General features: G+C 48.6%; 1 protein-coding gene across 5 annotated transcripts in view; it reads left to right on the plus strand.

The window, feature by feature from the left end:
* Positions 1 to 22,634, plus strand: part of dip2a (disco-interacting protein 2 homolog A) — a 275,105-nt gene that overhangs the window by 101,064 nt on the left and 151,407 nt on the right. For all 5 annotated transcript variants that reach the window (XM_071341941.1, XM_071341938.1, XM_071341937.1 and 2 more), the window contains 3 exons: positions 6,708 to 6,845; positions 13,182 to 13,301; positions 22,287 to 22,576. In XM_071341941.1, the coding sequence (XP_071198042.1) occupies positions 6,708 to 6,845; positions 13,182 to 13,301; positions 22,287 to 22,576 (548 nt within the window). The remainder of the gene's footprint in view (positions 1 to 6,707; positions 6,846 to 13,181; positions 13,302 to 22,286; positions 22,577 to 22,634) is intronic.

The following is a 22,634-nucleotide window of genomic DNA, read 5'->3' on the forward strand; positions in this document are numbered from 1 at the left end:
GTGTCTTGGTCCCAGTTCTCTGGGAGGTAATTGATTATATGCCCTTTGATATGGAGGAGAGAGCAGTGGGGTTGAGAGAGTGTCCAGCTCTACATATCTCTGAGTCACATGCTTCCTGATCGTCCCCGGCAACAGATGGGCTGCCACCACTACTGCAAGCGTTTTCTGTGGGAATACAGCTTCCTGTATACATGGGTCTGTGACAACCCTCTCAATTGTTGTTCCCTCATCAGTGAAACCTTCTCCAGATGTGGCTAATAAAGTCTGAAATAAAACTATTTCAGCGACGGTTATGGAGACCCTCCTAGAGTCCTCCATGTTGAGCGTATCCTCAGTAGTCCTTCCACTCAGCACAGACGCACCCATCCCTGTATAACTACACAGTGGAGTGGTATCATTCTCTAATGAGTCTATCACCCATGTTCGTAATTTATAGGTGAGGCATCCATCTCCCTCCGTCACATTTACTCTATTTCCTGTCCCTGTAAAGACTATGGCCTTGGTATTTGGGATACCCTGGAGAGGGCTGACATGGGTTACCCCCACATCCGACACCAACACTCCAATGTCCTGTACTTCCTCCACTCTGCCACAGACATTGGTGTATATTTGTCTCATGAACATCTCTGGAGAGACCTGAAAATAGCTGTGCAGCGACGCTCCCCATCCAACCTGACAGAGCTTGAGAGGATCTGCTGAGAAGAATGGGAGAAACTACCCAAATACAGGTGTACCAAGCTTGTAGCATCATACCCAAGAAGACTTGAGGCTGTAGTTGCTGCCAAAGGTGCTTCAACAAAGTACTGAGTAAAAGGTCTGAATACTTATGTAAATGTGATATTTCTGTTTTTATTTTTTTAATAAATTAGCAAACATTTCTAAAAACATTTTTTTTTTTAAATAAAAAATCTCGCCATTATAGGGTATTGTATGTAGATTGATGAGGGAAATATTAAAAAACAAACATTTTAGGATAAGGCTGTAACATAACAAACTGTGGAAAAAGTCAAGGGGTCTGAATACTTCCCGAATGCACTGTGGGATAGATGGGATATAACATATTGATTCATTTAACTACTTTTTTTTGAGGAACCACTAATGATTAAGTTATAGGGGTGATTGGTGGATGTCATGGTTACCTGCAGGAAGTTCCCATAATACTGTGCCTAGAGGAGGGCCAAGGTGACCTAGTCCTGTATCTAGAGGAGGGCCAAGGTGACCTAGTCCTGTATCTAGAGGAGGGCCAAGGTGACCTAGTCCTGTATCTAGAGGAGGGCCAAGGTGACCTAGTCCTGTATCTAGAGGAGAGCCAAGGTGACCTAGTCCTGTATCTAGAGGAGGGCCAAGGTGACCTAGTCCTGTATCTAGAGGAGGGCCAAGGTGTCCTAGTCCTGTATCTAGAGGAGGGCCAAGGTGTCCTAGTCCTGTATCTAGAGGAGGGCCAAGGTGTCCTAGTCCTGTATCTAGAGGAGGGCCAAGGTGTCCTAGTCCTGTATCTAGAGGAGGGCCAAGGTGTCCTAGTCCTGTATCTAGAGGAGGGCCAAGGTGTCCTAGTCCTGTATCTAGAGGAGGGCCAAGGTGTCCTAGTCCTGTATCTAGAGGAGGGCCAAGGTGACCTAGTCCTGTATCTAGAGGAGGGCCAAGGTGACCTAGTCCTGTATCTAGAGGAGGGCCAAGGTGACCTAGTCCTGTATCTAGAGGAGGGCCAAGGTGACCTAGTCCTGTATCTAGAGGAGGGCCAAGGTGACCTAGTCCTGTATCTAGAGGAGGGCCAAGGTGACCTAGTCCTGTATCTAGAGGAGGGCCAAGGTGACCTAGTCCTGTATCTAGAGGAGGGCCAAGGTGACCTAGTCCTGTATCTAGAGGAGGGCCAAGGTGACCTAGTCCTGTATCTAGAGGAGGGCCAAGGTGACCTAGTCCTGTATCTAGAGGAGGGCCAAGGTGACCTAGTCCTGTATCTAGAGGAGGGCCAAGGTGACCTAGTCCTGTATCTAGAGGAGGGCCAAGGTGACCTAGTCCTGTATCTAGAGGAGGGCCAAGGTGACCTAGTCCTGTATCTAGAGGAGGGCCAAGGTGACCTAGTCCTGTATCTAGAGGAGGGCCAAGGTGACCTAGTCCTGTATCTAGAGGAGGGCCAAGGTGACCTAGTCCTGTATCTAGAGGAGGGCCAAGGTGACCTAGTCCTGTATCTAGAGGAGGGCCAAGGTGACCTAGTCCTGTATCTAGAGGAGGGCCAAGGTGACCTAGTCCTGTATCTAGAGGAGGGCCAAGGTGACCTAGTCCTGTATCTAGAGGAGGGCCAAGGTGACCTAGTCCTGTATCTAGAGGAGGGCCAAGGTGACCTAGTCCTGTATCTAGAGGAGGGCCAAGGTAACCTGCTTGGAACCGAATGGTTCCTGTATCTTCTCTTTCTGTCAGCTGAGCAGAGAACCACACCACCACCACATAGGGCCAGTGGTCCAGAATAGAAAGAGGGAAGGAGACAGAGAAATGGTTTCAGGCCATTCTCATTTATTGTAACTACACAGACTCTGACAGAGGACATCTCACATCTGAATTTAAATCAGATTGTATACTGCTAGAGGTTTACAGTCTTGGCTATTATTTGGTTCAGAGCCTGACCTCTCTTGGCTCTCCCTCCTCAATCACTGGCCTCTTCCCCAGTGAGGGTCTTCCCTGTCTGTTTTCACCCTGCCTCTCCCTGTCTTCTGCCACTGTTACTTGTTAGATATTACTGCACGGTCAGAACTAGAAGCACAAGCATTTCACTACACTCGCACTAACATCTGCTAACCATGTGTATGTGACCAATAACATTTGATTTGATTTGATGAAATAGCCATATAAATAGCTTTTTGTGTTTATTTTCCCCCATTTAAAAACACTCTTATATATGTTAAGGTTGGACCTGGTGCTGTTCAAATACAATCAATCAGTTTTTATTCTGAACTGAAATAAACTGATTGATCACATCACACAGATGTAGACCAGAGAACACACAGTCCTAATGAGAGGTGTGTGGCTAGTTGAAGTTTTCAACAAACAGGTCTATTCTGGGTTTAGGTTTTGGCAGTGCAACCCTGAGGTCATGCTGAGCATGGAGTCTGTTTCTGTACTTGTTTTCTAAGTATGCCAAAGTTGAGAACCCTGACTCACGTAGGTGTGTGTGGTGCCGAACTGGATCAGAACATCTACTGCTTTCTCAGTCATGCAGGAGACCGCTTCCTGCTGTAGATGAGCTACCCAGAACTGTGAGAGTGTTTGCCTTCAAAAGCATCTTGCTTCAATCCGTTTATTCCATAATAAAAATTATTACTTGTATTTTAACAGCAAAAGTTCCAACCTAGACTTGTTTTCAACAGTACTTTCTACAGTAAGATTTACAGTAGGCCTGATCATTTCTACAGTAAGATGTACAGTAGGCCTGATCATTTCTACAGTAAGATGTACGGTCGGCCTGATCATTTCTACAGTAAGATGTACGGTCGACCTGATCATTTCTACAGTAAGATGTACGGTCGGCCTGATCATTTCTACAGTAAGATGTACGGTAGGCCTGATCATTTCTACAGTAAGATGTACGGTCGGCCTGATCATTTCTACAGTAAGATGTACGGTCGGCCTGATCATTTCTACAGTAAGATGTACGGTAGGCCTGATCAGTTCTACAGTAAGATGTACGGTCGGCCTGATGATTTTTCATCTGTACTGTTACTGGGGGTTGCACCATCAGTAGCTAGCTAGCTTGCTTTGGCTAATGTTAGTTACACAGCAAATAGCTAGTTAGCTAGCTAAGGGGATTGTTTGAAGGAAACTCACATCGACTACTATGAGCGATGGTACTCCATTATTTCTGCTTACAGTATCATCATCACCTGTTATAAAATGACAACAATGCCGTTTCCTGAAAGAAGTTCCTGGGTTTACCGTCATGGTGTGGATGTTTGGTCAGGACGTGTCGTTTTAATTTGTTCGTTTTGAGAGACTGATTACTAAGCACTAATATCAATCAAATGTATTTATAAAGCCATTCTTACATCAGCTGATATCACAAAGAGCTGTCTAGAAACCCAGCTTAAAACCCCAAACAGCAAGCAATGCAGCTGTAGAAGCACGGTGGCTAGGAAAAACTCCCTAGAAATGCCTGAACCTAAGAAGAAACCAAGAGAGGAACCAGGCTATGAGGGGTGGCCAGTCCTCTTCTGGCTGTGCCGGGTGGAGATTATAACAGAACATGGTCAAGATGTTCAAATGTTCATAGATGACCAGCAGGATCAAATAATAATCACAGTGGTTGTAGAGGGTGAAACAGGTCAGTACCTCAGGAGTAATTGTCAGTTGGCTTTTCATAGCCGATCATTCAGAGTATCTCTACCGCTCCTGCTGTCTCTAGAGAGTTGAAAACAGCAGGTCTGGGACAGGTAGCACGTCCGGTGAACAGGTCAGGGTTCCATTATCGCAGGCAGAACAGTTGAACACTTCCCTGCACAAAACACATTGTGGGCGCTCCTCGTTAATTCTCAAAGTTTGTATGAAACCAAGAGAGAGACTGATCGCTGTATGAGCTCAGTCAGAACTAGCTTGAGTCCATTTGCTGACAGCTGTGAGTGATGGCGAGTGGGAATGACAAGTCATTGGCTGACAGGGCATCATCTGCTGGTGAACAGCAGTGCTGCAGCGTGTGGGTCGCGGAGTGATCTTCAATAAAACTGCCCCAAAAATATCTGGTAAACCGCAAAGCACACGGGCATCTCTCCCACTCGCGCAGCTGCCAAACTGAGCACAGACACAGCTGCTAAGCAGAGCGTGCACTGAACAGAGAGCGCAGTTGCGCTTGGCCAATTCAATTCCACTAATGAATGAAATAATTATAAATTTACTCAGACATGTCGTGACCCACCATTAACAGGTCCGCGACCAAAACTTTAAGAAAGGCTGATCTAAGGAAACTCCAAGTAATTTAGTCTCAACTTGTTGAACAGATTCAGCTGAGGTCTAGAACTTAAGGATTGATTTGTACCAAATGCAATGCTCTTAGTTTTAGAGATGTTCAGGACCAGTTTATTACTGGCCACCCATTCCAACAGACTGCAACTCTTTAAGGGTTTCAGTGACTTCATTAGCTGTGGTTGCTGATGCGTATATGGTTGAATCATCAGCATACATGGACACACATGCTTTGTTTAATGCCAGTGGCAGGTCATTGGTAAAAATAGAAAAGAGTAGAGGGCCTAGAGAGCTGCCCTGCGGTACACCACATTTTACATGTTTAACATTAGAGAAGCTAAAAATTGAAGAAAACCCTCTGTTCTATTAGGTATCTCTCAATCCATGATATGGCAGAGGTTGAAGAGCCATAACACATACGTTTTCTCAACAACTGGTTATGGTCAATAATGTCAAAGGCTGCACTGAAATCTAACAGTACAGCTCCCACCATCTTATCAATTTCTTTCAACCAATCATCAGTCATTTGTGTCGGTGCAGTACATGTTGAGTGTCCTTCTCTATAAACATGCTGAAAGTCTGTCGTTAATTTGTTTACAGAGTAATAGCATTGTATTTGGTCAAACCACATTTTTTCCAACAGTTTGCTAAGAGCTGTTAGCAAGCTGATAGGTCTGCTGTTAGAACCAGTAAAAGCCGCTTTACCACTCTTGGGTAGTGGAATTACTTTGGCTTCCCTCCAGGCCTGAGGACAAAGACTTTCCTCTAGGCTCAGATTAAAGATATGACAGATAGGAGTGGCTATAGAGTCAGCTACCATCCTCAGTAGCCTTCCATCTAAGTTGTCAATGCCAGGAGGTTTGTCATTATTGATCGATAACAATCATTTGTACACCTCTCCCACACTAACTTTACAAAATTCTAACTTACAATGCTTTTCTTTCATTAGTTCTTTTTTATGCATAAATACGATGACTCGCTGTTTGGTGTTGGCATTTCCTGCCTAAAGCTGCACACTTTGCCAATGAGGTAATCCTTAAAATAAATGGCCAGATATGACCATCGAGTCTAGAACACTGGCTTCAGTTAATCCTGTTCCATCGAGTCTAGAACACTGGCTTCAGTTAATCCTGTTCCATCGAGTCTAGAACACTGGCTTCAGTTAATCCTGTTCCATCGAGTCTAGAACACTGGCTTCAGTTAATCCTGTTCCATCGAGTCTAGAACACTGGCTTCAGTTAATCCTGTTCCATCGAGTCTAGAACACTGGCGTCAGTTAATCCTGTTCCATCGAGTCTAGAACACTGGCTTCAGTTAATCCTGTTCCATCTAGTCTAGAACACTGGCTTCAGTTAATCCTGTTCCATCGAGTCTAGAACACTGGCTTCAGTTAATCCTGTTCCATCTACTCTAGAACACTGGCTTCAGTTAATCCTGTTCCATCGAGTCTAGAACACTGGCTTCAGTTAATCCTGTTCCATCGAGTCTAGAACACTGGCTTCAGTTATTGCCGTTCCTCACCATGAAGATGTTAGACGCCATCTATCAACACTCAATAATACCCTTGAGAGAAATGATAGATTTGACTGTGCAGTTCTAAATATTAGGTTCTCAGCAGGTCCTGTCAGGTCTATAGTGTTTAGGAGCGCATTGTGTTGCATGACTGAATGTAATCCCATAATTGGCCTTAGAATTAAATCACATGAAGGTGTTTGACCCTAACTAGTCCCAGCAGCCTTTGACTTCTGACCTCCACACAGATAACCACTCCGCCCCCCCAGACGTGACTGGCCTATTGGAACACTCGCTGCATGCGGACAGAGACAGACCCCCGGTGGCGTCGGTGAAGGTGGTCCCTAGGGGGTATAACCACTCCAGCGTCATGGAAACCGCCGATGGTGAGTCCCACTGTCAACATCTCTGTCAATGAGAGCTCAGTAAAATACCTGTCTATCCACTCAGCAGTAACAGCATCCTCCTGTAAACCTCTGCTTCACTCTACTCATGTTAACATATGACTTCATTCACTAGTGGAGAGAAAGGATTTTCATATTTACATTTACATTTAAGTCATTTAGCAGACGCTCTTATCCAGAGCGACTTACAAATATGAAACAAGGAATGTACCTGCAGTTGATTTACAATAGTGTGCTGGGATTGGTAAGGGTCAGCTCCTGAGTTGTGATAGAGGTCATTTAGAGGGGTGACAGATGAACGGGGACTGTCCCCGGAGACAGCTGATGGCCTGCTATCTATCTGACTGATGGGCTGGTTATTTTCTGACCCCCCCCCGTCCAACCTACCACAGCAGATCCATACCACCACAGCAGATCCATACCACCACAGCAGATCCACAACACCACAGCAGATCCACAACACCACAGCAGATCCACAACACCACAGCAGATCCACAACACCACAGCAGATCCACAACACCACAGCAGATCCACAACACCACAGCAGATCCACAACACCACAGCAGATCCACAACACCACAGCAGATCCACAACACCACAGCAGATCCACACCACCACAGCAGATCCACACCACCACAGCAGATCCATACCACCACAGCAGATCATACCACCACAGCAGATCCACAACACCACAGCAGATCCACAACACCACATCAGATCCACAACACCACAGCAGATCCATACCACCACAGCGGATCCATACCACCACAGCGGATCCATACCACCACAGCGGATCCATACCACCACAGCGGATCCATACCACCACAGCGGATCCACAACACCACAGCGGATCCACAACACCACAGCGGATCCACAACACCACAGCGGATCCATAACACCACAGCGGATCCACAACACCACAGCGGATCCACACCACCACAGCGGATCCACAACACCACAGCGGATCCACAACACCACAGCGGATCCACACCACCACAGCGGATCCATAACACCACAGCGGATCCACAACACCACAGCGGATCCACAACACCACAGCGGATCCACACCACCACAGCGGATCCATACCACCACAGCGGATCCACAACACCACAGCGGATCCACAACACCACAGCGGATCCACAACACCACAGCGGATCCACAACACCACAGCGGATCCACACCACCACAGCGGATCCACACCACCACAGCGGATCCACGACACCACTGCAGATCCACGACACCACAGCAGATCCACAACACCACAGCAGATCCATACCACCACAGCAGATCCACAACACCACAGTAGATCCACAACACCACAGCAGATCCATACCACCACAGCAGATCCATAGCACCATCCATAACACCACAGCAGACCCACAACACCACAGCAGATCCACAGCAGATCCACACCACCACAGCAGATCCATACCACCACAGCAGATCCATAGCACCATCCATAACACCACAGCAGATCCATAACACCACAGCAGATCCATACCACCACAGTGGATCCACAACACCACAGCAGATCATACCACCACAGCAGATCCACAACACCACAGCAGATCATACCACCACAGCAGATCCATAGCACCACAGCAGATCCATAGCACCACAGCAGATCCATAACACCACAGCAGATCCACAACACCACAGCAGATCCATACCACCACAGCAGATCCATACCACCACAGCAGATCCACAACACCACAGCAATATTAATGGATTTATTCATATTCACATGTGTAACATGTCTCTCCTTCAGACCATAAGTACGAAGGTGACAGAGCCCTCTGTCTTACCGATGGTATTTTATAAATGAGCTATTACCCAGCTCTCTGTCTGGTGTCTGTGTACCCTGTTATACCAGCTACAGTGTCTGGGTGCCCTGTTTACCAGCTACAGTGGCTGGGTGCTCTGTTATACCAGCTACAGTGTCTGGGTGCCCTGTTTACCAGCTACAGTGTCTGGGTACCCTGTTATACCAGCTACAGTGTCTGGGTGCCCTGTTTACCAGCTATAGTGTCTGGGTGCCCTGTTATACCAGCTATAGTGTCTGGGTGCCCTGTTATACCAGCTACAGTGTCTGGGTGCTCTGTTATACCAGCTACAGTGTCTGGGTGCTCTGTTATACCAGCTATAGTGTCTGGGTGCTCTGTTATACCAGCTATAGTGTCTGGGTGCCCTGTTATACCAGCTATAGTGTCTGGGTGCTCTGTTATACCAGCTACAGTGTCTGGGTGCCCTGTTATACCAGCTATAGTGTCTGGGTGCTCTGTTATACCAGCTATAGTGTCTGGGTGCCCTGTTATACCAGCTACAGTGTCTGGGTGCCCTGTTATACCAGCTATAGTGTCTGGGTGCTCTGTTATACCAGCTATAGTGTCTGGGTACCCTGTTATACCAGCTACAGTGTCTGGGTGCCCTGTTATACCAGCTACAGTGGCTGTTGTCTGTGTACCCTATTATACCAGCTACAGTGTCTGGGTGCCCTGTTATACCAGCTACAGTGGCTGGTGTCTGATAGGGGGCGTGTTGTATTGAACACCATGTTGCTGCTGGTATATTGATACATGTTTTATTGAAGAGAAAGCTGAATGAAAGATGAAGCTATGTGGGTAAACAACAGATTACCTTTCGTGGTGTTTTTTAAATTGGTCTGTGTTGACGTCTGACCCCGTTGTGCCCAGTGTTGCTCTGAGCTGCTTGATGAGAAAATGAGAGGTGTCTGGAGACGAAGGTCTGAGGCTAGGGACTAGAGGGGTCTGGAGACGAAGGTCTGAGGCTAGGGACTAGAGGGGTCTGGAGACGAAGGTCTGAGGCTAGGGACTAGAGGGGTCTGGAGACGAAGGTCTGAGGCTAGGGACTAGAGGGGTCTGGAGACGAAGGTCTGAGGCTAGGGACTAGAGGGGTCTGGAGACGAAGGTCTGAGGCTAGGGACTAGAGGGGTCTGGAGACGAAGGTCTGAGGCTAGGGACTAGAGGGGTCTGGAGACGAAGGTCTGAGGCTAGGGACTAGAGGGGTCTGGAGACGAAGGTCTGAGGCTAGGGACTAGAGGGGTCTGGAGACGAAGGTCTGAGGCTAGGGACTAGAGGGGTCTGGAGACGAAGGTCTGAGGTTAGGGACTAGAGGGGTCTGGAGACAAAGGTCTGAGGTTAGGGACTAGAGGGGTCTGGAGACAAAGGTCTGAGGTTAGGGACTAGAGGGGTCTGGAGACAAAGGTCTGAGGCTAGGGACTAGAGGGGTCTGGAGACGAAGGTCTGAGGCTAGGGACTAGAGGTGTCTGGAGACGAAGGTCTGAGGCTAGGGACTAGAGGGGTCTGGAGACGAAGGTCTGAGGCTAGGGACTAGAGGGGTCTGGAGACGAAGGTCTGAGGCTAGGGACTAGAGGGGTCTGGAGACGAAGGTCTGAGGCTAGGGACTAGAGGGGTCTGGAGACGAAGGTCTGAGGCTAGGGACTAGAGGGGTCTGGAGACGAAGGTCTGAGGCTAGGGACTAGAGGGGTCTGGAGACGAAGGTCTGAGGCTAGGGACTAGAGGGGTCTGGAGACGAAGGTCTGAGGCTAGGGACTAGAGGGGTCTGGAGACGAAGGTCTGAGGCTAGGGACTAGAGGGGTCTGGAGACGAAGGTCTGAGGCTAGGGACTAGAGGTGTCTGGAGACGAAGGTCTGAGGCTAGGGACTAGAGGGGTCTGGAGACGAAGGTCTGAGGTTAGGGACTAGAGGGGTCTGGAGACGAAGGTCTGAGGTTAGGGACTAGAGGGGTCTGGAGACGAAGGTCTGAGGTTAGGGACTAGAGGGGTCTGGAGACGAAGGTCTGAGGTTAGGGACTAGAGGGGTCTGGAGACGAAGGTCTGAGGTTAGGGACTAGAGGGGTCTGGAGACGAAGGTCTGAGGTTAGGGACTAGAGGGGTCTGGAGACGAAGGTCTGAGGTTAGGGACTAGAGGGGTCTGGAGAAGCTGGTTGAGGTTAGGGACTAGAGGGGTCTGGAGAAGCTGGTTGAGGTTAGGGACTAGAGGGGTCTGGAGAAGCTGGTTGAGGTTAGGGACTAGAGGGGTCTGGAGAAGCTGGTTGAGGTTAGGGACTAGAGGGGTCTGGAGAAGCTGGTTGAGGTTAGGGACTAGAGGGGTCTGGAGAAGCTGGTTGAGGTTAGGGACTAGAGGGGTCTGGAGAAGCTGGTTGAGGTTAGGGACTAGAGGGGTCTGGAGAAGCTGGTTGAGGTTAGGGACTAGAGGGGTCTGGAGAAGCTGGTTGAGGTTAGGGACTAGAGGGGTCTGGAGAAGCTGGTTGAGGTTAGGGACTAGAGGGGTCTGGAGAAGCTGGTTGAGGTTAGGGACTAGAGGGGTCTGGAGAAGCTGGTTGAGGTTAGGGACTAGAGGGGTCTGGAGAAGCTGGTTGAGGTTAGGGACTAGAGGGGTCTGGAGAAGCTGGTTGAGGTTAGGGACTAGAGGGGTCTGGAGAAGCTGGTTGAGGTTAGGGACTAGAGGGGTCTGGTGAAGCTGGTTGAGGTTAGGGACTAGAGGGGTCTGGAGAAGCTGGTTGAGGTTAGGGACTAGAGGGGTCTGGTGAAGCTGGTTGAGGTTAGGGACTAGAGGGGTCTGGAGAAGCTGGTTGAGGTTAGGGACTAGAGGGGTCTGGAGAAGCTGGTTGAGGTTAGGGACTAGAGGGGTCTGGTGAAGCTGGTTGAGATTATCTCTCTCTTGTTTTTATTTTACTCTTTTCTTTCTTTCTCTCAAAATTCAATTTATGGGCTGATATTCGGTTGTACAATTTGATTAAATATATATTTTTTGCTAATTTAATCTTGTTAACCAGAAAGTTAATAACATGTAAGGAGCTGTTCTTCTGCATGACTTCTCTCTGTCTGTCTCTCTCAATTCAATTCAAGGGGCTTTATTGACATGGGAAACATATGTTAACATTGCCCAAGCATGTGAGGTAGATAATATACAAAAGTGAAATAAAAATTAACAGTTAACATTACACTCACAGAAGTTTCAAAAGAATAAAGACATTACAAATGTCATATTATGTATATATACAGTGTTGTAACGATGTACAAATGGTTAAAGTACAAATGGTTAAAGTACAAAGGGGAAAATAAATCAGCATAGATATGGGTTGTATTCTTGGTTGGTGAGCGGACCCAAGACCTCACAACCATAAAGGGCAATGGGTTCTATAACTGATTCAAGTATTTTAACCAGATCCTAATTGGTATGTCAAATTTTATTTTCCTTTTGATCGCATAGAAGGTCCTTGCCTTGTCTCTCAGATCGTTCACAGCTTTGTGGAAGTTACCTGTGGCGCTGATGTTTAGGCCAAGGTATGTATAGGTTTTTGTGTGCTCTAGGGCAACGGTGTCTAGATGGAATTCGTGGTCCTGGTGACTGGACCTTTTTTGGAACACCATTATTTTTGTCTTACTGAGATTTACTGTCAGGGTCCAGGTCTGACAGAATCTGTACAGAAGTTCTAGGTGCTGCTGTAGACCCTCCTTGGTTGGGGACAGAAGCAACAGAACATCAGCAAACAGTAGACATTTGACTTCAGATTCTAGTAGGGTGAGGCCGGGTGCAGCAGAATGTTCTAGTGCCCTCGCCAATTTGTTGATATATATGTTGAAGAGGGTGGGGATCAAGCTGCATCCCTGTCTCACCCCACGGCCCTGTGAAAATAAACATGTTTTTTGCCTATTTTAACCGCAAACTTGTTGTTTGTGAACATGGATTTTATATTGTCATGTTTTTCCCCCAACACCACTTTCCATCAATTTGTATAGCAGACCCTCATGCCAAATTGAGTCAAAGGCTTTTTTGAAGTCAACAAAGCATGAATACTTTGTTTTAGTTTGTTTGTTTGCCAATTAGGGTGTGCAGGGTGAATACGTGGTCTGTCGTACGGTAATTTGATAAAAAGCCAATTTGACATTTGGTCAGTACATTGTTTTCTCTGAGAAAATGTACAAGTCTGCTGTTAATGATAATGCAGAGGATTTTCCCAAGGTTGCTGTTGACGCATATCCCACGGTAGTTATTTGGCGTCAAATTTGTCTCCACTTTTGTGGATTGGGGTGATCAGTCCTTGGTTCCAAATATTGGGGAAGATGCCGGAGCTAAGGATGATGTTAAAGAGTTTTAGTATAGCCAATTGGAATTTGTTGTCTGTATATTTTATAATTTCATTGAGGATACTATCAACACCACAGGCCTTTTTGGGTTGGAGGGTTTGTATATTGTCCTCTAGTTCATTCAATGTAATTGGAGAATCCAGTGGGTTCTGGTCGTCTCAATTTCTCTCTTCCCCCTGTCTCTAGGTGTCCCAGTGAACAGCAGAGTGTCCTCTAAGATCCAGCAGCTTCTCAACACTCTGAAGAGACCTAAGAGACCGTCACTTAGAGAGTTCTTCATTGACGACTTCGAGGAGCTTGTAGATGGTAAGTTGCAGATCTCTAAGCTGTTTCTACACCTCTGTTCTATAGAGTCCAGTTGAACGTTTCCAGGAAAGCCCTTACATGGACATCCAGGGGTTGTTAAGGGAGTGGACAGGATGCAGGGAAGGCAGTGCTGACTGGAGGGGTAGTTTGTTTGAGATTGGGAGGCGTGGTCAGCCGCGATGGCGTCTCAGCCGATTAGGGAAGAATAACTGTCACTTCGGAATGGCTTCGGGTGCGTTCCGGGGAGAATGGTGTCAAAATGTTTTGCTCATGGTCGGTGAACAGGTGGGAGCGGAACATAGACACACTACATCCAGAATGAACACGGTGGTGGATGTGTTCATGGGAGAAGGGAGTGTGCTTGGCTGCCTAGTTGTCACTGGGAGTTTAGTGAGATGTGTGTTGGTGTTAATTTCACCTCTTTCCATCCCGTTGACAAGAGCAGTGGTGGCTAATCTGGCTGTTTATTACGGACAGATTCTCAAGGAGTTAGTTATTTTTGGGAAGTTTGCAAGTGGTTTTCATGTGCTCTCGGCTGGGTGCCAAGCGGAATCCATTAAACATGTCGTCTCCTTTTGGAGAAAGGTGTTTGTTTCTTAACAACGCAGAACGGCAGCTAAATGTACAGCCCTAGGTTAAGCAGGGGGAGGGGTGATACTCAGGGGGAGGGGTGGTACTCAGGGGGAGGGGTGGTACTCAGGGTTAAGCAGGAGGAGGGGTGGTACTCAGGGGGAGGGGTGGTACTCAGGGGGAGGGGTGTTACTCAGGGGAAGGGGTGTTACTCAGGGGAAGGGGTGTTACTCAGGGGAAGGGGTGTTACTCAGGGAAAGGGGTGTTACTCAGGGAAAGGGGTGTTACTCAGGGAAAGGGGTGGTACTCAGGGAAAGGGGTGGTACTCAGGGGGAGGGGTGGTACTCAGGGGGAGGGGTGGTACTCAGGGGGAGGGGTGGTACTCAGGGGGAGGGGTGGTACTCAGGGGGAGGGGTGGTACGCAGGGTTAAGCAGGGGGAGGGGTGGTACTCAGGGGAAGGGGTGTTACTCAGGGGAAGGGGTGTTACTCAGGGAAAGGGGTGTTACTCAGGGAAAGGGGTGTTACTCAGGGAAAGGGGTGGTACTCAGGGGGAGGGGTGGTACTCAGGGGGAGGGGTGGTACTCAGGGGGAGGGGTGGTACTCAGGGGGAGGGGTGGTACTCAGGGGGAGGGGTGGTACTCAGGGTTAAGCAGGGGGAGGGGTGGTACTCAGGGTTAAGCAGGGGGAGGGGTGGTACTCAGGGGAAGGGGTGTTACTCAGGGGAAGGGGTGTTACTCAGGGAAAGGGGTGTTACTCAGGGAAAGGGGTGGTACTCAGGGAAAGGGGTGGTACTCAGGGAAAGGGGTGGTACTCAGGGGGAGGGGTGGTACTCAGGGGGAGGGGTGGTACTCAGGGGGAGGGGTGGTACTCAGGGGGAGGGGTGGTACGCAGGGTTAAGCAGGGGGAGGGGTGGTACTCAGGGGGAGGGGTGGTACTCAGTGGGAGGGGTGGTACTCAGGGGGAGGGGTGGTACTCAGGGGGAGGGGTGGTACGCAGGGTTAAGCAGGGGGAGGGGTGGTACTCAGGGGGAGGGGTGGTACTCAGGGGGAGGGGTGGTACGCAGGGTTAAGCAGGGGGAGGGGTGGTACTCAGGGGGAGGGGTGGTACTCAGGGGAAGGGGTGGTACTCAGGGGAAGGGGTGGTACTCAGGGGGAGGGGTGGTACGCAGGGTTAAGCAGGGGGAGGGGTGGTACTCAGGGGGAGGTGTGGTATGCCGGGTTAAGCAGGGGGAGGGGTGGTACTCAGGGGAGGGGTGACACACGACGTTAAGCAGGGGGAGGGGTGGTACGCAGGGTTAAGCAGGGGGGAGGGGTGGTACTCCGGGGGAGGGGTGGTATGCAGGGTTAAGTAGGGGGGAGGGGTGGTACTCAGGGGTAGGGGTGGTATGCAGGGTTAAGCAGGGGGAGGGGTGGTACTCATGGGGAGGGGGGTATGCAGGGTTAAGCAGGGGGAGGGGTGGTACTCAGGGGGAGGTGTGGTATGCCGGGTTAAGTGGGGGGAGGGGTGGTACTCAGGGTTAAGCAGGGGGAGGGGTGGTACTCAGGGCTAAGCAGGGGGAGGGGTGGTACGCAGTGTTTTCAGTGTGGGGACAATAAGTTTACAAAGTCCAGAGATGGGGAGATGGTGCAGACAAGGTCCAGAGACGGGGAGATGGTGACCACACAAGGTCCAGAGACGAGGAGATGGTGACCACGCAAGGTCCAGCGACGGGGGAGATGGTGCAGACAAGCGCAACCAGCAGGCAGCGGGGGCTGGGACACATGGGGCAGAGGCTGGGGTTAGCTCTGCTCTGAGGCAGGCTACTGGAGGGGATACCGGGGAAGAGGAGAGGAGAGCTGGGCCAAGTGGTGGTGCATAGGCCATGGAGAAAGATAGGGGTGGGGGGTTACAGCTGGGTAACAAACAGAGATTCTGGTGGTTTAGGAGGAGGTGAGTACTGGGTCTGTGGGGGGAAGACAAGGGGAGGAGGAGGAGGAGGAAGGTACCATGCCAATGGAGGGGGGTGAGTCAGAGGGAGAGGAGGATGAGGAGGCCTTGTTTTCAGAGCTGCCAGCCAGTCAGGTGGAGTGCCCACTATACAGTGCATTCTGAAAGTATTCTGACCCCTTGACTTTTTCCACATTTTGTTAGGTTACAGCCTTATTCTAAAATTGATTAAATAGCTTTTTTTTCTTAATCAATCTACACGCAATACCCCATAATGACATCACAATACCCCATAATGACATCACAATACCCCATAATGACATCACAATACCCCATAATGACAAAGCAAAAACAGGTTTTTAGAATATTTGGCAAATTTATACAAATTTAAATATCACATTTAAGTATTCAGACCTTTTACTCAGTACTTTGTTGGAGCACATTTGTCAGCGATTACAGCATCAAGTCTTCTTGGGTATAACGCTACAAGCTTGGCACACCTGTATTTGGGTAGTTTCTCCCATTCTTCTCTGCAGATCTTCTCAAGCTCTGTCAGGTTGGATGGGGAGCATCGCTGCACAGCTATTTTCAGGTCTCTCCAGAGATGTTCGTTCGGGATCAAATCAAATGTTATTTGTCACATACACATGGTTAGCAGATGTTAATGCGAGTGTACTGAAATGCTTGTGAGTGTTGTGAAATAAATAAATATAAATAAATAAATATTCTCTGGCTGGGCCACTCAAGGACATTCAGAGACTTGTCCCATAGCCACTCCTGTGTTGTCTTGGCTGTGTGCTTAGGGTTGTTGTCCTGTTGGAAGGTGAACCTTAGTCCCAGTCTGAGATCCTGAGATCTCTGGAGCAGGTTTTCATCAAGGATCTCTCTGTACTTAGTTCCGTTCATCTTTGCCTCGATCCTGACTCCCAGTCCCTGAAAAACATCCCCACAGCATGATGCTGCCACCACCATGTTTCACTGTAGGGATGGTGCCAGGTTTCCTCCAGGTGTGACGCTTGGCATTCAGGCCAAAGAGTTCAATCTTGGTTTCATCAGACCAGAGAGTCTTGTTTCTCATGGTTTGAGAGTCCTTTAGGTGCCGTTTGGCTAACTCCAAGCGGGCTGTTATATGCCTTTTACTGAGGAATGGCTTCCATCTGGCCACTACCACAAAGGCCTGATTGGTGGAGTGCTGCAGAGATGGTTGTCCTTCTGGAAGGTTCTCCCATCTCCACAGAGGAACTCTGGAGCTCTGTCAGAGTGACCATCAGGTTCTTGGTCACCTCCCTGACCAAGGCCCTTCTCCCCCGATTGCTCAGTTTGGCCGGATGCCAGCTCTAGGAAGATTATTGGTGGTTCCAAACTTTCCATTTAAGAATGATGGAGGCCACTGTGTTCTTTGGGACCTTCAATGCTGCAGACATTTTTGGTACCCTTCCCCAGATCTGTGCCTCGACACAATCCTGTCTCGGTGCTCAACACACAATTCCTTCAACACCCTTTTTGAGCTGACATGCACTGTCAACTGTGGGACCTTATATAGACAGGTTTGTGCTTTTCCAAATCATGTCCAATCAATTGAATTTACCACATGTGGTCTCCAATCAAGTTGTAGAAACATCTCAAGGATGATCAATGGAAACAGGATTCACCTACTGCCCAGACTAGAACAAGCTGCAACAAACACTCAAACTGGACAGTTTTATCTCCATCTCTTCATTCAAAGACTCAACCATGGACACTCTTACTGACAGTTGTTGCTGCTTTGTGTGATGTATTGTTGTCTCTACCTTCTTGTCCTTTGTGCTGTTGTCTGTGCCTATACTGTTTGTACCCTGTTTTGTGCTGCAACCATGTTGTGTTGCTGCCTTGCTATGTTGTTGTCTTAGGTCTCTGTTTATGTTGTGTTGTCTCTCTTGTCGTGATGTGTGTTTTGTCCTATATTTTTATTACATTTTTATTTTTAATCCCAGCCCCCGGCCCGCAGGAGGCCTTTTTCCTTTTGGTAAGTTAACTGACTTGCCGAGTTAAATATATATATATATAGATATGTTTTTTAAATGCACCTGAGCTCAATTTCGAGTCTCATAGCAAAAGGTCTGAATACTTAGTTGTAATTTCTTGTAACAAACTATAGTTTTGGCAAGTCGGTTAGGACATCTACTTTGTGCATGACACAAGTCATTTTTACATCAATTGTTTACAGACAGATTATTTCACTTATAAATTCACTGTATCACAATTCCAGTGAGTCAGAATAGGCTAATTGACATCATTTGAGTCCATTGGAGGTGTACCTGTGGATGTATTTCAAGGCCTACCTTCAAACTCAGTGCCTCTTTGCTTGACATCATGGGAAATCAAAATAAATTTCAGGTAAGACCTCAGAAAAAAATTGTTGAACTCCACAAGTCTGGTTCATCCTTGGGAGCAATTTCCAAACACCTGAAGGTACCATGTTCATCTGTACAAACAATAGTACGCAAGTATAAACACCATGTGACCACGCAGCCGTCATACTGCTCAGGAAGGAGACGCGTTCTGTCTCCTAGAGATGAATGTACTTTGGTGCGAAAAGTGCAAATCAATCCCTGAACAACAGCAAAGGACCTTGTGAAGATGCTGGAGGAAACGGGTACAAAAGTATCTATATCCACAGTAAAACGAGTCTTATATCGACATAACCTGATGAAACAAAAATAGAACTGTTTGGCCATAATCACCATCGTTATGTTTGGAGGAAAAAGTGAGAGGCTTGCAAGCTGGAGAACACCATCCCAACCGTGAAGCACGGTGGTGGCAGCATCATGTTGTGGGGGTGCTTTGCTGCAGGAGGGACTGGTGCACTTCACAAAATAGATGGCATCATGAGGTAGGAAAATTATGTAGATATATTGAAGCAACATCTCAAGACATCAGTCAGGAAGTTAAAGCTTGGTCACAAATGGGTCTTCCAAATGGACAAAGACCCCAAGCATACTTCCAAAGTTGTGGCAAATTGGCTTAAGGACAACAAAGTCAAGGTATTGGAGTGGCCATCACAAAGCCCTGACCTCAGTCCTATAGAAAATTTGTGGGCAGAACTGAAAAAGCGTGTGCGAGCAAGGAGGCCTACAAACCTGACTCAGTTACACCAGCTCTGTCAGGAGGAATGGGCCAAAATTCACCCAACTTATTGTGGGAAGCTTGTGGAAGGCTACCCGAAACGTTTGACCCAAGTTAAACAATTTAAAGGCAATGCCAGCCCTCAAAGAACTTCATTGGACTTTAGGTAAACTGGAAACCACATATCCTAAGGAAAACGATACCAAAGTTCTATTAACACATTGACTGTAGTACTCACTCTGGTACAACACTCGACCACTGCTACTCCCCTTTTCGAAATGCCTACAAGGCCCTCCCCCGCCCTTCGATAAATCAGATCACGACTCCATTTTGCTCCTCCTTTTCTATAGGCAGAAACCCAAACAGGAAGTACCCGTGCTAAGGTCTATTCAACGCTGGTCTGACCAATCAGAATCCATGCTTCAAGATTGTTTTGATCCCACGGGCTGGGATATGTTCCGGGTACCCTTTGAGAATAAGATTGGCTTATACACGGACACGTGACTGAATTTATCAGGAAGTGTATAGGGGATTTTGTTCCCACTGTAACTATTAAAACCTACCCAAACCAAAGACTGTGGATAGATGGCAGCAGTTGCGCAAAACTGAAAGCGCAAACCACCGCATTTAACCATGGCAAGGTGACTAGGAATATGGTAGAATACAAACCTTGTAGTTATACTCTCTGTAAGGCAATCAAATAGGCAAAATGTCAGAACAAAGTGGAGTCACAATTCAACGGCTCAGACATGAGATGTGACAGGGTCTACAGACAGTCACGGATTACAAAGGGAAAACCGGCCACGTCGCGCACACCGACGTCGCTCCCGGACAAGCTAAACACCTTTTTCGACCCGCTTTGAGGATAACACAGTTCCACCGACGCTGCCCGCTCCCTTTGGGCTCTCTTTCTACGTGGCCGACGTGTGTAAGATATTAAGCGTGTTATCCTAGCCGTGTCCTCAGAGCAGGCGCAGACCAGCTGGCTGGTGTGTTTACGGACATATTCAATCTCTCCCTGTCCCAGTCTGCTGTCCCCACTTGCTTCAAGATGTCCACCATTGTTGCTATACCCAAGAAAGCAAAGCTAACTGAACTAAATGACTATCGCCCCGTAGCACTCACTTCTGTCATGTGCTTTGAGAGACTACTCAAGTATAATATCCCCTCCACCCTACCTGTCACCCTAGATCAACTTCAGTTTGCATACCGCCCCAATAGATCCACAGACGATGCAATCACCATCGCACTGCACACTGCCCTATCCCATCTGGACAAGAGGTATACCTACGTCAGAATGCTGTTCATTGACTGTAGCTCAGCCTTCAACACCATAGTACCCTCAAAGCGCCACGTTAAGCTTGGGACCCTGGATCTGTGCAACCCTCCCTGTGCAACTGGGACCTGACGGGTCCCAGTTGACGGGCTGACGGGCTGCCCCCAGGTGGTGAAGGTAGGAAACAACACCTTCACTGATCCTTAACACAGGGGCCCCACAAGGGTGCGTGCTCAGCCCCCTCCTGTACTCCATGTTCACCCATGACTGCGCGGCAACATGACTGCGCGGCCTCCAACTCAATCATCAGGTTTCCGACGACACAACAGTGGTAGGCCTGATTACCAACAATGACGAGACAGCCTACAGGGAGGAGGTGAGAGCCCTGGAGGAGTGGTTCCAGGAAAATAGCAAATTTGTATTTGTGGTCCTGGCAACTGGACCTTTCTTGGAACACTATATTTTTGTCTTACTGAGATTTTCTGTCAGGGCCAAGGTCTGACAGAATCTGTACAGAAGATCTAGGTGGTTGGGGAAAGAAGCACCAGATCATCAGCAAACAGTAGACTGTTCTACAGATTCTAGTAGGGTGAGGCCGGGTGCTGCAGACTGTTCTAGTGTCCTCGCCAATTTGTTGATATGTTGAGAAGGGTGGGGGTCAAGCTGCATCCCTGTCTCACCCCACAGCCCTTGGAAAGAAATGTTTGTGTACATGGATTTTATAATTTCGTAGGTATTTTCCCAACACCACTTTCCATCAATTTATATAGCAGACCTTTCATGCCAAATTGATTCAACAAAGCATAGGAAGACTTTTCCTTTGTTTTGGTTTGTTTGTTTGTCAATTAGGGTGTGCAGGGTGAATACGTGGTCTGTCGTATGGTAATTTGGTAAAAAGCCAATTTGATGTTTGCTCAGTACATTGTTTTTAATGAGGAAATGTACAAGTCTCTCTCAACTCGCTCTCCTCCATCTCTCCATCTCTACTCTCTCCTTCCTCCATCTCTCTCCTTCCTCCATCTCTCTCCTTCCTCCATCTCTCCTCATCTCTCTCCTTCCTCCATCTCTCCTCATCTCTCTCCTTCCTCCATCTCTCCTCCATCTCTCTCCTTCCTCCATCTCTCCTCCATCTCTCTCCTTCCTCCATCTCTCCTCATCTCTCTCCTTCCTCCAGCTCTCCTCCATCTCTCTCCTTCCTCCAGCTCTCCTCCATCTCTCTCCTTCCTCCATCTCTCCTCATCTCTCTCCTTCCTCCAGCTCTCCTCCATCTCTCTCCTTCCTCCAGCTCTCCTCCATCTCTCTCCTTCCTCCAGCTCTCCTCCATCTCTCTCCTTCCTCCAGCTCTCCTCCATCTCTCTCCTTCCTCCAGCTCTCCTCCATCTCTCTCCTTCCTCCAGCTCTCCTCATCTCTCTCCTTCCTCCAGCTCTCCTCCATCTCTCTCCTTCCTCCAGCTCTCCTCATCTCTCTCCTTCCTCCAGCTCTCCTCCATCTCTCTCCTTCCTCCAGCTCTCCTCCATCTCTCTCCTTCCTCCAGCTCTCCTCCATCTCTCTCCTTCCTCCAGCTCTCCTCCATCTCTCTCCTTCCTCCAGCTCTCCTCATCTCTCTCCTTCCTCCAGCTCTCCTCCATCTCTCTCCTTCCTCCAGCTCTCCTCCATCTCTCTCCTTCCTCCAGCTCTCCTCCATCTCTCTCCTTCCTCCAGCTCTCCTCCATCTCTCTCCTTCCTCCAGCTCTCCTCCATCTCTCTCCTTCCTCCAGCTCTCCTCCATCTCTCTCCTTCCTCCAGCTCTCCTCCATCTCTCTCCTTCCTCCAGCTCTCCTCCATCTCTCTCCTTCCTCCAGCTCTCCTCCATCTCTCTCCTTCCTCCAGCTCTCCTCCATCTCTCTCCTTCCTCCAGCTCTCCTCCACCTCTCTCCTTCCTCCAGCTCTCCTCCATCTCTCTCCTTCCTCCAGCTCTCCTCCATCTCTCTCCTTCCTCCAGCTCTCCTCCATCTCTCTCCTTCCTCTCTCTCTTCCATCTCTCTCTGTATGAACATGGATATGCTGGTGGTTAGGGATGCTGTTCTTTTACCTTGGATAAAGTATTAAAACATGTTCACTCTTTAGTTCAGCAGCCGGACCCTAACCAGCCCAAGGCGGAGGGGAACCAGATGTCCCCTCTAGCAGGCGAGCCTCTGGGTGTAGTGACCAACTGGCCTCCCTCCCTGCTGGCCTCCCTCCAGCGCTGGGGCATCACCCAGCCCAGGAGCCCCTGTCTCACTGCCCTGGACAACGCTGGTAAACCAGTGTATACTCTTACCTACGGCAAGTTGTGGACACGCAGCCAGAAACTGGCCTACACTCTTCTGAACAAACTGAGCACGAGGAACGAGCCACTACTGCAGCCGGGAGATAGAGTGAGTGGTCTTTTTCTCTCCTATCAATGCCGAAGCAGCTTCTCAGACTGCTAAAGCA

Source organism: Salvelinus alpinus, chromosome 14, assembly GCF_045679555.1.
Source record: "Salvelinus alpinus chromosome 14, SLU_Salpinus.1, whole genome shotgun sequence".
Taxonomy (NCBI): Eukaryota; Metazoa; Chordata; class Actinopteri; order Salmoniformes; family Salmonidae; genus Salvelinus; species Salvelinus alpinus.